The 15,027-nt window shown below is 37.4% G+C and overlaps 1 protein-coding gene across 2 annotated transcripts in view; it reads right to left on the minus strand.

The window, feature by feature from the left end:
• Positions 1–8,833: 8,833 nt before the first annotated feature.
• Positions 8,834–15,027, minus strand: part of CNOT6 (CCR4-NOT transcription complex subunit 6) — a 57,899-nt gene continuing 51,705 nt past the window's right edge. For both annotated transcript variants that reach the window (XM_032464863.1, XM_032464862.1), the window contains exons 10-12: positions 14,586–14,816; positions 12,751–12,953; positions 8,834–10,849 (exon numbers count right to left, since the gene is read on the minus strand). In XM_032464863.1, the coding sequence (XP_032320754.1) occupies positions 10,637–10,849; positions 12,751–12,953; positions 14,586–14,816 (647 nt within the window). In that variant the 3' untranslated portion in view covers positions 8,834–10,636. The remainder of the gene's footprint in view (positions 10,850–12,750; positions 12,954–14,585; positions 14,817–15,027) is intronic.

Raw genomic sequence — 15,027 nt, forward strand, 5'->3', positions numbered from 1 at the left:
GCGAGTGGGTTTTTGTTATTTGCTGTTTTTAAATGAAGGGTGGTAGAATTTTGTCAAATACTTTTTCTGTGCCTAATGATGTAATTCTGTCATTTTGTCCTTTATACTGTTGATCTAGTGTATTACATTAATTGGGGATATTAAGCCAACTTGCATTCCTGAGATAAATTCCACTTGGGCTGGTGTATGAGTTTTACATTTTGCTGCATTGTTTTGGTAATTTTTTGAGAATTTTGTGCCTGTATTCATAAGTGATAGTAGTGTCTGGTTTTGATATTAGGGTAATATTGGTCTTACAGAATCAGTTAAGAAGTGTTCCTTCAAATTTTTGGAACAATTGTGAAGAATTGATATTGTTCTTAAGTATTTGGTAGAATTCCCCAGGGAAGCCACCTGGGCCTGGGCTTTCCTTCGCATATAGTTTTTTTCATTACGAATTCAACCTCTTTACTTGCTACGTTTATTCAAATTTTCCGCTTCTTCTTTAGTCAGTTTTGGTGGTGTGGGACTGTCTAGGAGCCTGTCATCCATTCACACAGTATTCCATAACAATCCTTATTCTGCAGAGTTGGTAGTAATGCCCCCCTTTAATTCCTGACTTTAGTAATTTGAATGCTTTTGTCTAACCAGTTTTGCTGCTCTTTCCAAAGAACCAACTTCTGTTCATTTCTCAATTGTTTTTTATTTTCTGCTTCATTGTTTTAATTATTACTATTCCCTTTCTTCTGCTTGCTTTGAGTTTGCCTTGCTCTGTTTCCCAGTATCTTAAAAAAAAAAACCCGTAACTTTCCACTTTATTTTTTGCAACAAATAAAATTTAAAATTTTAGAAGGGAATTTTTTTTTTAACCTAGACATTTATAGCTATAAATTCCCCTTTAAGCAGTTTTTGTTGCAACCCACGGGATTTGGTGTGGATTTTCATTTATTTCAATGTATTTCCTAATTTCTTTTGATTTCCCATTTGACCTATGGGCGTTTAGGAGTGTGTTTAACTTCCCCGTATTTTCAAATTTTCCAACTTTATTTCTGGCTTCACTTCATTATGATAGAGATACACTCTGTATGATTTCAGTTCTTTTAAACTTGTTGAAGCTTGTTTTATGATGCAGCCTACGGCGTTTTGGAGATTGTCCCACGTGGGCTTGGGAAGCACGTGTATTCTGGCGTCGTTAGGTGGGGGGGTTCTGTACACACCTTAGACCTGGTTGCCTCACAGTGCTGGTCAAGCCTCCTGTTCCACTGATCCCTGCCTAGTTCTGTCCATCGAGAGCAGGGTATCCACGTGTCCAGCTGTCACTGCTGAACTGTCCATTAACCCTTCCGTTCTGTCAGCTTTCGCTTCATGTAGTTTGGTGTTGCTCAGTGTTATAAAATGTCCCTTTCTCCGGACGTCTTTTGCTCTCACGTCTGTTTTATCTGTCAGTACAGCCACTCCAGCTTGCTGATACTCTCTGTGTGACGCCTTTTCCCCTCCTTTGACTTTCACTATTTGTATCTTTAGATGTAATGTGTATCTCCTGTACAGAGCATAGAGCTGGTCTGTTTACTTTTACCCAGTCTCATCTCTTGTTTGTCAGACTGGATTAATCCATTCATATCTAATGTCTTTATTGGATTTATGTCTGTCATTTTACTTTTTTTTTCAGTCTCATGTCTTTTTTTTTTTTAACTAATGTCATTTTATTTAATTTTATTTTATTGAGTTACAGTCAGTTTACAATGTGTCAGTTTCCAGTGTGGAGCACATCTTTTCAATTATACATAAGCATACATAATCTCATGTCATTTTTATTCCTTTATTCCTTACTTTTTTTTTGCATTAAGTGAATGTTTTCTAGTACAACATTTTAACTTTTCGTAATTTTGCAGTTTTATATAGTTGAAAAAGTAGATTCATATACCCAAATTGTTTCAGATATATTTGTTTTCCCCCTAACTGAATCAACTACTCAAAAAAGTCATTTAAAACATTTTTGATATATATCAACAAAATTGGGTTTTTTAGACAAATACATTTAATTTTTAAGCAAAATGTTGTCGATTTCTCTCCAAGCTAAGAACTTTTCTGCTCTAGTGCTAACTCTTGTGTCAACTCTAGATTAAATCAAATTCAAAGGCAGTACTTGCATAAGTTGAAAAGCAACTCAACAGAATGCTGATTACAATGAAAACTTGTAATGTTAGAAAATATGCAAAAATCAGCATTCTTGATTGGTATCCCAAAGCTTCAATGTCAACATAAATCTTTGTACCTGTCTGTGAAGGTCGTAATTAAAATGCTTTTTTTCTTGTCCTGGAGCTGCAGTTTTGGTTCATCATACAGTGTGGTATCAGCAGAAAAATGTGTATCACACTGACACATTTGCTTTTGATTACTGAATATTGGTAAACACTCCTTTTGTTGCAAGAAAATTTGAAACTGGAATAGAGCAGTAAGCCATCGTTAAAAATCCTTCATAATTCAACCAAAGAGCATTCGTAAGGAAGACAAGATCATTTAATTGTCTATTTTCACAAACTAGTGATGACTCGTGGCTATGAACTTACATACTGAACAGTTTTAACAACTGTGACATTTTTCAAAGAGTCTGTTTCAGCGTGCAACCGTTTTCAATATGCATCACGAGGTGAAACAAAACATTAAGGGAAATCCAGCCGAATTAAAAAACCCCAAGAAATCCAGATTATTGACCTAACATAGCTGAAGCAGTTTCTGTAGTGATAGAAACTTACCTTTTGTATCTAGGAAAATTCTTTGGCAGATGTCAAAGATGCAAAAATATGCCACAAGTGACTTTTTTTAGGCTAAGAATTTACATTTTGGGGGTAAATTTGGAACTCCTTTAAGATAAAGTATACAAAGCTAACACCGGCCAGCATCTTTTACATCACAGCTCATCTAAAGCTAACAAGTACTTTCAATTTTTCAAATTTTGAATCAACTAATCTTTAGTACTATCAGAAAGTCCTTATAGGTAACTGTTGGCTTAACTGAAGAAATTTTTTGTAAAACATTTTGTCTTTTCCACATAATTTTCTAACAAAATTTCTGTAACAGAAACCGTAACTCCATAAAAAATTTTTTGTGCATAAATATAAGCCCTTTTATAGCTGGCCAAGTGTATGGGCTCTCATCCTGCTATAAACCATTAAAAAGCTTTCTGTCGGACTTTTAATTCTGATTTCAGGTGATTAATTTCATCTATTCTTTTTTGACTGTTGAGAGGAAATATTAAATTCAATATGCATTTGAAGAAAATCTTAATGTTGTTCACTTTATTATCTTTAATTTTATTTTTTTACACAAGTTTTCCTTTTGCTCCAGTACAGCAAATTGCAGTTGTCATTTATCATAAAATTCATGACATATCTTCCAGTTTCCACTTGTGTTACTAGCACTGTTCTGTTTTGGTAGAACTGATTTTAAATTTAATAATTTGGCCATACTTATTTTTTAAAACTAGAAAAATAATTTAATTATATTAAAATGAATATAGGTATCTCAGTTTAATTAATTATGATTTACACGGGCACAAAGCATTCCAATAAACACGTTACTGTGGTCCCACTGTTAGAATGGAACCAATTCTTTGACATCAACTGGTGATGTGTTTATGTGGAATACAAACAAGCAACACACTGGTTCCGTATCTTATACAGATTAAGGGAAACGTGGTCCTATCAAAATAATAAAAGTTTCATTTAACAGAAAGCATTTTACAGTCCCATTCACACTAGCCATACATCAACTGCTCAAAAGCCACACGTAGTTAGAGGCTGCCACACTGAACAGCAGGCTAATCCATCTGCATAAGGGGGGCTCCGCTGGGTTTAGATTCCTGGATTCCGTCCATCTATGTGTTGCTCTGTTGAGGTACCTTCTAATGTCTAATCGTACCTCGTGACCTCTGACAGGCAGTCTTTTTACTTGTAAAGCATTTTCAAGAACATAAAAAAGCCTAAAGGAAACTGGCGAAAAGAATCAAACTGGCATCAAACGCTACCTTCTCTTATTTCACGGGATCACTTAGCTGTCTGTCTAGGAGGGGCGTCTTGGGTCTCTTTTTCACACTGAAATCTTAACGAATTACAGGGGAAGTGAAGTACAGTGCAGCTGGAGAAACAAGTCTGACTAAACGTGTTGGTCAGGTTAGTCAAGGGAAAACAAGGGCCTTGGTGGTGGAGACGTAAGAGACGCCGAGTCAGGGTCTGCCCTGATGGAGACAGTGAGCCGAACTCTCACCTGTCTCTTCTCCCACAAACCAAGGTGGGAGGCAAGGTTCTTACTGATTCTACCTCCTAAATAATTCAAATGCCCCTTCCTTTCTGCTCTTACTGCCCCGCACGTTGTCCCCAGCTTATCGTCCGTCAACTGGACCACATGAGAAACCAGCTAACTAGTCTTACTCTTTTCATCCGCCCTCCACAGCACTGCTAGAAGGACTCTTCTCCAACACAAACCGGGCAATGCTAGGCCCACTTAAAACCCTGTATGGCTCTTTACCATTACCTACAGGATGAAGTTCAAACTTCAGTACAGTTCAAAGTTCAAAGGTGCCCGCTGCGTTCCAGCCACGGCACTGGTGCACTTCCACGGAAACACGAACCTCACGTTCAGAATCCGTTCCACCTACGCACGTTTCACATCCGACAAACAGGTTCTTAGTCCTTCAAAGCCAGCTCCACACTCACCTCTGGAAGACTTTATAGACCCATGTAGACAGATTTGCCCCCCTCATTCCTGGTTTATCTTTAGCACATACTACACTAGATAATAACGACCAATTAACAACTTGGAAATCAGAGATAGTGTTTGATAAGCCTCTTACTTCCAAACTAAGCACAGTGTCTGACAAGAAGAAATTCTAAATGAGTATTGATCAGTATGGTGACCAGGAGAAGTAGTCTCAGGACAACTCTTATTCATCAAAAAGGACTAACAACATATAGTCCTCCAGCCACGAGGCGCGTTCAAAGCCACCACTGGCGAGTATGGCACTAACGGGGAGGGGGACTCAGGGTGGGCGCACGTTTCCCTCACACTCACATCACGGCCCTGAGAGCCAGCCGCCGCGGTATGAGTACTAACAGAAAAGCAATCCTGCATTGTGTAGATTCCTTCTGCCTGACTGTGGTCACACCAGCATCCCTTTTTCAATGTTTTTTGTGGACCAGGTTTTCAAGAATTACATAAAGCTTAGGAAAAAAACACAGTACTAACAGGACAGCCGTGAAGGGGAGATACTGAAATCACACGGACCACGGGGCGGCAGTGAAAAGCCATTCACGAATGAAGCCGCTGTCCTGAGCTGGCTGTCTGAACCCCACAGCTTAAATAAACTCACCCTGCCGGGAAGGCTGAAGAGCGCCTGGCAGTTCGAGCTCTTGGGACCAGCTCCTGCCACGCTGGCGTAGCAAACAAAGTTTCTCATGACAGGCCCAAAATAGTTTAATAGTTTCAAGTAGATTAGAGTGATTTGGAGTGTGCAGTTCAAAGAAAATGAGGTAACAGACATCTTCTTATTCATATGATTTAAAATGTTAATGATGCTAAAAAAAACTACAGAGACCGGTCTTTAAGCTGCCTATTTAATCCAGCAGTCTTCTCAGTTCCTAGCTGCAGACCAGCTGTTTAGACTCATCTGGGGAACAATGTACTTAGAACATTTTTTATTTTATTACCTGGAGAAAATTATAAACTTATAGAAATAGGCTCAAATTCTTGTAAAATTCTAGTAAAAACTCTTCTGTAAGATTCCTCTAATATATATAACCTGTACATTAAAAATGCCTTTAAAGTATTTGTGAAAGCTTGTTTTAAACTCAGTTTCAACTTGAATACCTAAATAACACTCCAAGAGAGGAATTCTCAGTATATAGAACATTGTTTAGAACTTTATTCTAAATACATTTCAGTTCATGTTTCCTTAGGTGCGTGTTCCTCTCAAGAACATCATCTAGAATTTGTAATGTGGGCATACTTCGTTAACTTTTACCACCTCTTTTCCCGGCAGTTATAAAGAACAAGGCTTCTGTTACAGAGGTAAAATTATATATTAAGGATTAGGTAGAAAATGCCTACTTTAAAAGCTGGACATCTCAGCAAACATTCATTTTATCTAAATTGTGCTGTGATTTAAAGGATTTGTTTTCCCAGCATCTACATAAAAGTTTACATTTGTTAAAAAAGTAGTTTCTAAAAAGCAAGTGGACTTAATGTTCTGAAGAGTTGGGAAGACAGACATTTTAAAAGTTTATATATACAGCAAAATATATACATGTAACAAGTAAAACACTTAGTGAATTAGGATAACCCCACCAACACAATGTTTGCTATTGTATTTAAAAGCATTTATTTAAAATATGTCAGCATCCTTCCAAAGGATGAAAGACACATGAGCCCATTTCTTATATTATGAGGTATCTGGTAACAACAAAATCCTAAATGCAAAAGGACCATCAGTTGCCTAAATATAAAATCGAACTTTGGCAAAGATATGAGTGTTACACAGAATAACACAGCCAATAAGGAGATTAAGTTTACAACGTCTCACCACATCACGGCCCTGTCCCCGTTTACGCTTCCCTTTCAAAGGGCGAGTTATAACCCTGTCCCAGATGACTCAGAATTTTAAATAGGTGGTGAGCCAATTAACACATATTTTTCTCAAACTCCAGTACTACAGCTATACAAATTACACTTTTAAAATATTTGAAACAGATATTGAATTTATTGGTTGGCTATGAGTAGGAAAATACATCAGTAAAGAAAAGACCCTGTATATAAATATAATACTAGCTAGCGACAATCCGACCAAGAAGGTTCCACTGGAGAGAACAGTAAAGCCCTTGTTACCACAAGTGCGTAAGTCATAGTCAGTTTCCCATCACCCTTATCCAAGAGCTGCCTAGGCAGATGGGACATTCTTTGAGCTTAGTGCAGAAAATGTGCTGGGTTTTGTTACATGAACGGTAAACAAAAGTTAGTCCAGTGCATTACACATTATATAATGTACTGTGAATAAAGACTAGACACTCTATTAGACACTACTTCAACATACTGGTTACTAAAATTTATGTAACCAAAAAGAAGAGCAAAGTGAACATCTTAAAATACTGTTTATGAGTGAGGGAGAAACACTTGCTAACGGTGTTCTTTGAATCACCTGCAGCATTTGTACTGGATATGCTGACTGGGTCATGAAAAGAACAAGCTGCTGTAAACTGCTTTGCCTAGGCTGGCTTTTGTCCTTCTATGACATGACCCCAAAACCTTAAAAGTCACTATGGAAATTAATTCTGTAAGTTTAAATAGTTAAAAAAAGAAAAAAAGAAAGAAAGAAAGAAAGAATACTTAAACTGGAATTTATTACTGAAAATCTGAAATCTTAGAACTCTGAAATTTTAATTTCAACATTTAGAAGTGCATTCCACCCAATTTAATAATGTCCTTAGGTTTCAAAGTGCTAACTCAAAACAAGTGTTCCTGGCTATCACCAAATCAAACAAAAATAAAAACATTTCTTGGAGATGTTCCTTGCCTATCTTCTAGGACTATTAAAGTTGCAATCAACAATTTATTTCTACAACTTTAGTTTAAATAATGCCATAAATTAATTTTGATGAACATTATTTAAATTCTTAAAGCATAAATAATCACCACTAATATGATAAATTGTACTGCAAGAGACTTTACACGAATTGAGCCCCTCCAAATTTCTGATCATTAGAACAGAAAATATACCCCAAATCTTCTGTAAAACACTCATAAGATGGATTTACACTATGGCAACACCACATTAAATATATTTGTTACAGAATTTTTGAAAAAAAACCTATACTATGAAAACATACTAGTTTTTATTGCATTTTAGGAAATATGGTTATTGGAAATTATTCAGGACACAGAAAATATTTAAAAAACAAAATCTTGCTTAACAAAAGTATCATAATCTATTATGGTGTGACCATTTATTCCCTACAGACCCAAAGTATTTTTTTCTCTTTTGAAGGATACAGTCATAAACCTACACTCTTGGTTCAATTTATCACTATCTAATAAGGTAGGAAAGCTGTTCAAACTGCCCCACAGAACGCAGTATGCCTAGAAGAGGCAAGAACAAAGATTTTCAAGACTAACAGGCCATTATATCCTACTGTGCTGCCCCCAAATTCCAATATGTCGTAGACAATAACAGTACAGATGAGAACATTTCATGTAAAGCTCAAACCTTCAGCGTCTAACAAGTGCACTCTAGTTCCAGCATCTACGAGAAGAACACACCCTCCGTTAACAAACACAGACGAGCAAGTGCTTCCCACCCGCTCCCGCACAACTCTCTGGGCCTGCGTCACACAACGCAGATGGCAGAACAGCGGGCTCCTTCGTCTCCTCAGTCCAACCAGCTCAAGCTTGCCCTTGCTGGAAACTGTCCTGATGCACATTACCAGCACAGTGTTTAGGAAAAATGAGTAAACACATCTTTTATTCACACTTTGCAAAAACAAAATGAAACAAAAAACAAAACAAAACAAAAAACCCAAAATAAAATTAGAAACAGAAGCCCCATAAAAAGTTATGCATTGGTTTCGTATCAGTAACACCAGCTTTCAATGTACTGATTATAAACTGGATGTGTTTGGTGTCAGCACAACTTAAAACAAAAAGTAAAAATTAAAAAAAATCACAACAAAATCTTAAAAAACAAACAAACAAAAACACCTCAAAGGAAAAACCAGGTCCCAAAGATTCAAGATCAAAATCTTCTGGAGAATTTTTTTAAAAGAAAAAGAAAGAAAAAAAAAGAAAAAAGAAAAAAAAAAAAGAATCATTTACTTAAACAGTATGCAATTTTATTTTCTCTTAAAAACAGAATAAGCACATTTAAGTGCTGAACATTTTTCATAAAATTTTAAGTCATTATCCAAAATGACTCATTCTCTGTATAAAAATTGTTACTAACATTCAACAATTTCTTTTCTTAATGCTCACATACATGGTGTCCTTTTGCTTCCCTGCCTGCAGTTGAAACAAAAGCAGTTAGATCAAGTTCCCTCTGAATTCATTTGATTTTTAAGAGAAGAATGAATGGATGAGAACAGAACATATACAAGTTACTTTGCGAAGTTAAAGCTGGCTTTAATTTCTACTCTACTAATGGCACTAAGGGCAAAATACAGGGTGTAATAACTCTTATCTTGGTTGACATATTAAAATGACTTAGTCACTTTAAAAATGATCTGAAGAACTGTCTTAGGGACCTGTTTTGAAAATACATCTCATTTATTTTTATACTGCTTCATAAATGGAAAATTATCTTTTTTTTTTAAAGGAATGATTTAAAAAAAAACAAAACATGGAGACTAAAGAATACATGGAAAACAAAAAGAATTCACATGATAGTAGTATTCTGGGTGATGAACAGCACTGTGTGATGACACCAAGAAGCAGTGCTTGGGCCTGGTGAGCAAAGGCCCAGGGGCCCACCCTATGAGCATGTTCCAAAATGTGACATTCAATGCTTCACAAAGGAAAAAAGCCACAGTTCATACAAAAAGCATTTTCATAAAACTCACAAATGTTAAACAGTATTTAAAAAATATAAAAGAGGATGCACAGATTTTCTCTGCATGCACAGGCAGTGTGTGGTGAGAATAAACTCAGGCAGGCACAGCCGAGATAGGACAGGAAGTATCTCAAAAAGGAGTTAAGAAGCTGTACTTAAGCAGCTGTAATTTTTTTTAACTTAAAAAAGTTAAAGATTTTAAAATATCAGAATGTACATATATTGACCATCACATTCAGTCCATAAATGCCTACAGATCGTTCACCGCTCAACTTACCCGTCCTGGTAGATAAGATAGTTTTTTGTAAAAACCCAGGAATTCATGGGTAAGTTGCCTCTGGTCCAAGAAAATGTCCTAAGCTTTAAACAGATTTAGATTTAAAGAGTAATGTTCTCGATTAAAAAACAAAGTAGTACAAAAGGGCTAACAAAACCCTAACAGCACAAATCAGCAGAGAAAAGTCTGTCGCAACCTCTTTTACAAGCTGGCCTTTATAACACATGAAACAGGCAAAAAAAATTAGCCTTACATTACAATACAGTCATCTCCAAATCTGATTTTTTTTAGTACAAAATTTCATAAATCAGGTCTTCTGTGGATCATATACAATCATAAAGGCGAAATTCAAATTCTGTATTTTACAAACATGTCTGAAAAAGGAGGAGAAGAGTGTGGAAGAATGGTCTCTGGATGTTATTACTGGCCTCAAAAATGTAGTGCTACAGATTTCTGTGCAAAGAGAATATGCTGTTCCAACATTTTCCTATTTCAAGGCATGAAAATATTATATTGGGTACAAGAAACAGGAAAATTACTTGTAACAAATTAAAGATAGGTGCAAACACACCAATCCCTGTCTAACAGTATATAAAGCATATTGGGCTCAGAGTTTGTCTGTTGCTAGCACCTGGCTTTCATACCATATCCTTATCAAATAATCAGGTTGAAAACTCAAATCATTATTATTAAGGAAAAAAAAATCCCTAATGGCCATACCTCACTCCCCTATATTCAGATTTTCTACGAGTTTACGAGTAAAACTGAGGTCATCCTCTGAAGGTACGTGGCTACCTCCTGCCAGGAAGGTGAATGCCATTAACCTGGGGCAGGAAAGGCAGTAAGAGCTCCAGCTGTGCAAAAAGTGAGAAGTGGTCGGAGGGGATGAGTGGGTGCGGGCAGCCGCTGATGTTGTTCTCAACCAGCCAGTGGTGGTCCAGGGGTCCCAGGATGCCGAGAGTGTTCAGCTGAGGTTTAGAATAGAAGATGTAGTCTATTATACCCTGAAAAACAGAAGAGGAGAAAAAAAAAAAAAAGACAAAGCACCACATAAGATAATACTGACATACTGAGAACTTTCAGCCGTATTTGGTAAGCAAAGAAACGTCACAGCCTGCAGGAAAAGGCAGCGCTCCACAGGCCAAATCTAACCCCTAGTCTCCAAGTGTCAGAATGAAGGAAGTTTAGAGATGATAATCATTCCTCCTTCTACCTGGATCTTTTCAAAATCTTTAAGGAGAACTAAAGAATCCTTCATGATATGGTCTCTGCTTCTCTTTCCTAACTTAATCCATGATCTTTCCCTTGCTTATGATCCCACTGCCACACTAGCCTTTTTCGGGGTTGGGGAGTGAAGTGGGGTACAGTGCCAAGCTCCTTTCTGCCCCAGGGCCCCCACACATGCTGTCCCTCTGCCTGGAACACTTTCTTTAACTTGTCATCTGGTGAATTCCCTCTCAACCTTCAAGAACCAAATGTAATAATCACTTTCCCAAGACAGTCCCTCACCCCCTTAACAGCTCCTACCACATCTGACTTCCCTGCTCATGCACAACCCCAAGGTGTAACCACAGACCCCTCTGTCCCACCAGATCCTGATTCCACAAGGGCCAGGCTAACTCTGCCTCCCACACCCTCAGCAGCACCCGGGCACAGCGTCTGGAACACAGCTAGGTCACTCCTCCCTGTAACTGCAGCCTCTCCTTTGCGTGCTCTTGACCAGAAGCATGTAAAGCACATTCAAGTGTCTTCTTCCCAACTTCATATATGAGTAACAGGAACAAGAGAAAAAAAATCCCTCATCTCTCTCCCCTTTTGGTTATCATGCTCACTTCTTCAATCTGCTTGAAATAAGAATCTAAAAGTTGGCTTTTACTACTTCATTGCTCAGTTATTCTTCAACTCATCATATTCTAGTTTCTCTGACCAGCTCTCCAGTGAAACAACTTAAATCACACACACACACACACACACACACACACACTTCTGAAGCTTACCACTCACTCCGCTTTCCCTAGAAAGGCCTTCTTCCCTTGGTATTTAAGTTCCAATTCGCTCCCGGTTTCCCTCCTCTCAGGTCACTGTCAGTCACATTGGTTTTCCCGAGTCTACTCCAGTCTCTCTACAGCTCTAAACACTCATCTGTTCCCAGGGTTAAATCACTGTCTGCAGTACTTGACCAAAGTCAAGTAAAAAACTGTCAGTTTTCAAGTGTCTCAAAGGAGTCTGAACAGCCCTCCCCTCCAAATTTCAGAACCAATTAACACAACTATTTATACTCTATAGGACAGTCTAACCTGAATGATTATTTTTTTCAGCGGTTAAAACTGGAAAACTAGGATTTAAGAGAGCAGAAAGGTAAAAGGTGGCTAAGAAGGCCACAAGCCCTAGACAAGGGCTGGTAATAAAAATGAGAATCACTAAGGAAAGGCTAGCTCCACACTGCAATCCAGTAACTGCAGAAGAGAGCATGTGAATGATGCATACGTACTTTAGAAATTAAAACGTGGCTAATAATAAACTACGTTTTGGTACTCAAGGAGCACAGTTTCACTTAAACTGAAATAGGAGAGATGCGACCCCTCTTCTCAACTGACATCAGATTAAACACATCATCTGGCTGTCAGTAATGAACCTATTAGAAAAAAGGCCAAAAAAGGTGAGTTAACTCAGGATTTACTATCATTATTTCACATGATTTCTTACCCTGCAAATTATTCTGATAGGTATGCAGGGATGGGCCTCTAATAGGGAATTCTACGTAAGAGTAACAAAAGAAAATTGCTGTCAACTAATTCGAGATGGCCTAATTCCATTCTGAACAGTAACGTTTTAAAGGTACCATAAGTTACAAGACTCTTTTAAAAAAAAGGTTTTGAAAGGTCATTAATCTCTCAACACTCACCTTAAAATCAAACGTGTAATTTGTGTAAGGCATCAGGCCACTCTCGTAGGCACTCTTTAACTTGAAACCGTGAGTGATCCTTCCGTTGGCTGTCCCATTTTTCCCATTACAGCTGAAGTTTGTAAGACTTTCATTGTATCTCAGTTCCTTGAAGTCTTTATGGTTTGTTTCTACTCCACCAGTGCTCAAATACTCTACAACACCTGTAAAGAAAATGAACACACTTTTTGCACTGTCAAGTATAACACAGTGAACACATAAAATAACTGAGCAAGTAGTTTTAAACCACACATATTCCCACTTTCTAAAATGTTTTACTGGTTTTCACATTGACGGAAGTTGTATAAATCCATTTGAATATGGTTCTAAGCACAGTGTATTGAATATTTCACACGTCACTGTTACCACATGAACATGTGTGTCTTCTCAATTATCTTTTTTTCAAATGATCCTTACAACTGGGCTGGTGTAGAGTATTTGTTAAACTAGTTTCTTATGTTTTAAAACTTCATGTTTCTACCTAAAAAAAAAAATTTAACACCTCAGTCAAAATATCAGCATGTAGGTTTCAGCGTATGCTAAATTATTTATTGGTAAAAATACCAAGATCAGGGTTCACTGCGGGGGGCGGTGTGGGGGGGTGTAGGGGGGTGTATGTCCTGCCAGCTACTAAAGAGTCACAGACACTTCATCCTCCCTGGACACTGTTTTCCCAAAATGCTAAGTATAAGATTGGCTCCGCAAATATTTAATTTTCATTTAATTAGCTAGCAAAACTGGACACTGTCCCAAAGTGTCTGCTATCAAAATATAGTTTTGTGACATGGAAATGGGTCTTAAGATCTGTGTTATTTGACAAGAGTCTCTGCTTGCCCCTCGGATATTTTGTTGCTAAACAGAGAATGAAAAGCATATAGAGAAACCACCAGACAATAACCCTCAACTGCTTCAGCAGCAGTAATCTCTGGATAGCTTTGATGAGATGGACTAAAGAATTATGGGTATCTTTATTTACCCTGAAATGAATTTTAACACAGTTTCTATCTTGTTAACTGCTCTCCATCTATCTTAAGGGCAGCGGCGCGCTACTGAATCTACCCACTCCACACGTGTGTGCACGGTCTGTGTGTGTGTGCATGCTCATGCATGCAAGTCCAAGGGAAAGTGTTCTCGTGTATACGGTGAGGTATAAACAAGGGGCTAAAAGACAAAAAAAGAAATACTCAGTTTGATATTACAAGGACTATGATTTATTTACTGTCCTATCTATGGAAAAGTATTCAAGAACAAGGCTTTCTGTATTCTTCTCCTTTCTCATAAAAAAAAAAAATTTAGATTCTTATTCTTTTTTCGTTAAAATCACCTGCCAGATCTGTGTAAATAAAAGACCTAAATTTCCACCTGAGGCATATTTTTCTAATCAAGCATACCAAAATTTGAGATCCTTAAATATATGATCAAATTTAAACTGGATTATATTACCACATGCTGGAATCTCAAAGTGGATGTCTTAATAACATTTTCAGAGTCTGGACTGTATGTTACCTAGGGACAATGAAACACTATTATATGTTCTTTAACGAGTTACTTCAAGTCATCACCTACATGTTTACTGAAGATAATTAACATCCTTCCTTCAGAGGTTTTTCATATCACTTCATTTTCAAGATGGGCCTCCTACTTCACAAAAAAAGAAAATTTTAACCTGATTCATGGCTGCCACTACAAACTGAGTTTTCATTTACTAAATTTGGAATTATCACAAACAATACATTACAAAAACACTTTAAGTCAGAGTAAATATTCTATATAAAAGAGCATTTTTTTTTTTTTACCAGAGTCTGGCAAAGAATTAAGATCTGCACACAACACCAGAGGAATAGTTCCAAATTCTCCCAATACACTGGACTGGAGGCCTCTGGAGGCTTTATCAATAATGTTCTTCACTTCTGAGAGGAACATCATCGTCTGAACCAGCTTCACATCGGAGTACTCAGGGTCCCAATGCATGTGAGCATTAGCCACGAGAATAAGTTGCTTTTCTGTTCCAAGATGTGGCTTTCCAGCTATATTAGATAAAGAGAAAACAAAAAAGCCTTGTCCGTCAGCCCATATATTCTCACAGGGTCTGAAAGCAAGTAGTGTCTCAGAGTCTCAGGAATAAAAAGCACCCTAAAATTCACCTGATGACTGAGCCTACCCTCCAGCAAACCTGAGAAACAGACAGCTAAACTGTGGCTTGTACTTCCAGCAGAGGGTGATAAACTACCCAAACAA

The sequence above is a fragment of the Camelus ferus genome, chromosome 22 (assembly GCF_009834535.1).
Source record: "Camelus ferus isolate YT-003-E chromosome 22, BCGSAC_Cfer_1.0, whole genome shotgun sequence".
NCBI classification, from domain to species: domain Eukaryota; kingdom Metazoa; phylum Chordata; class Mammalia; order Artiodactyla; family Camelidae; genus Camelus; species Camelus ferus.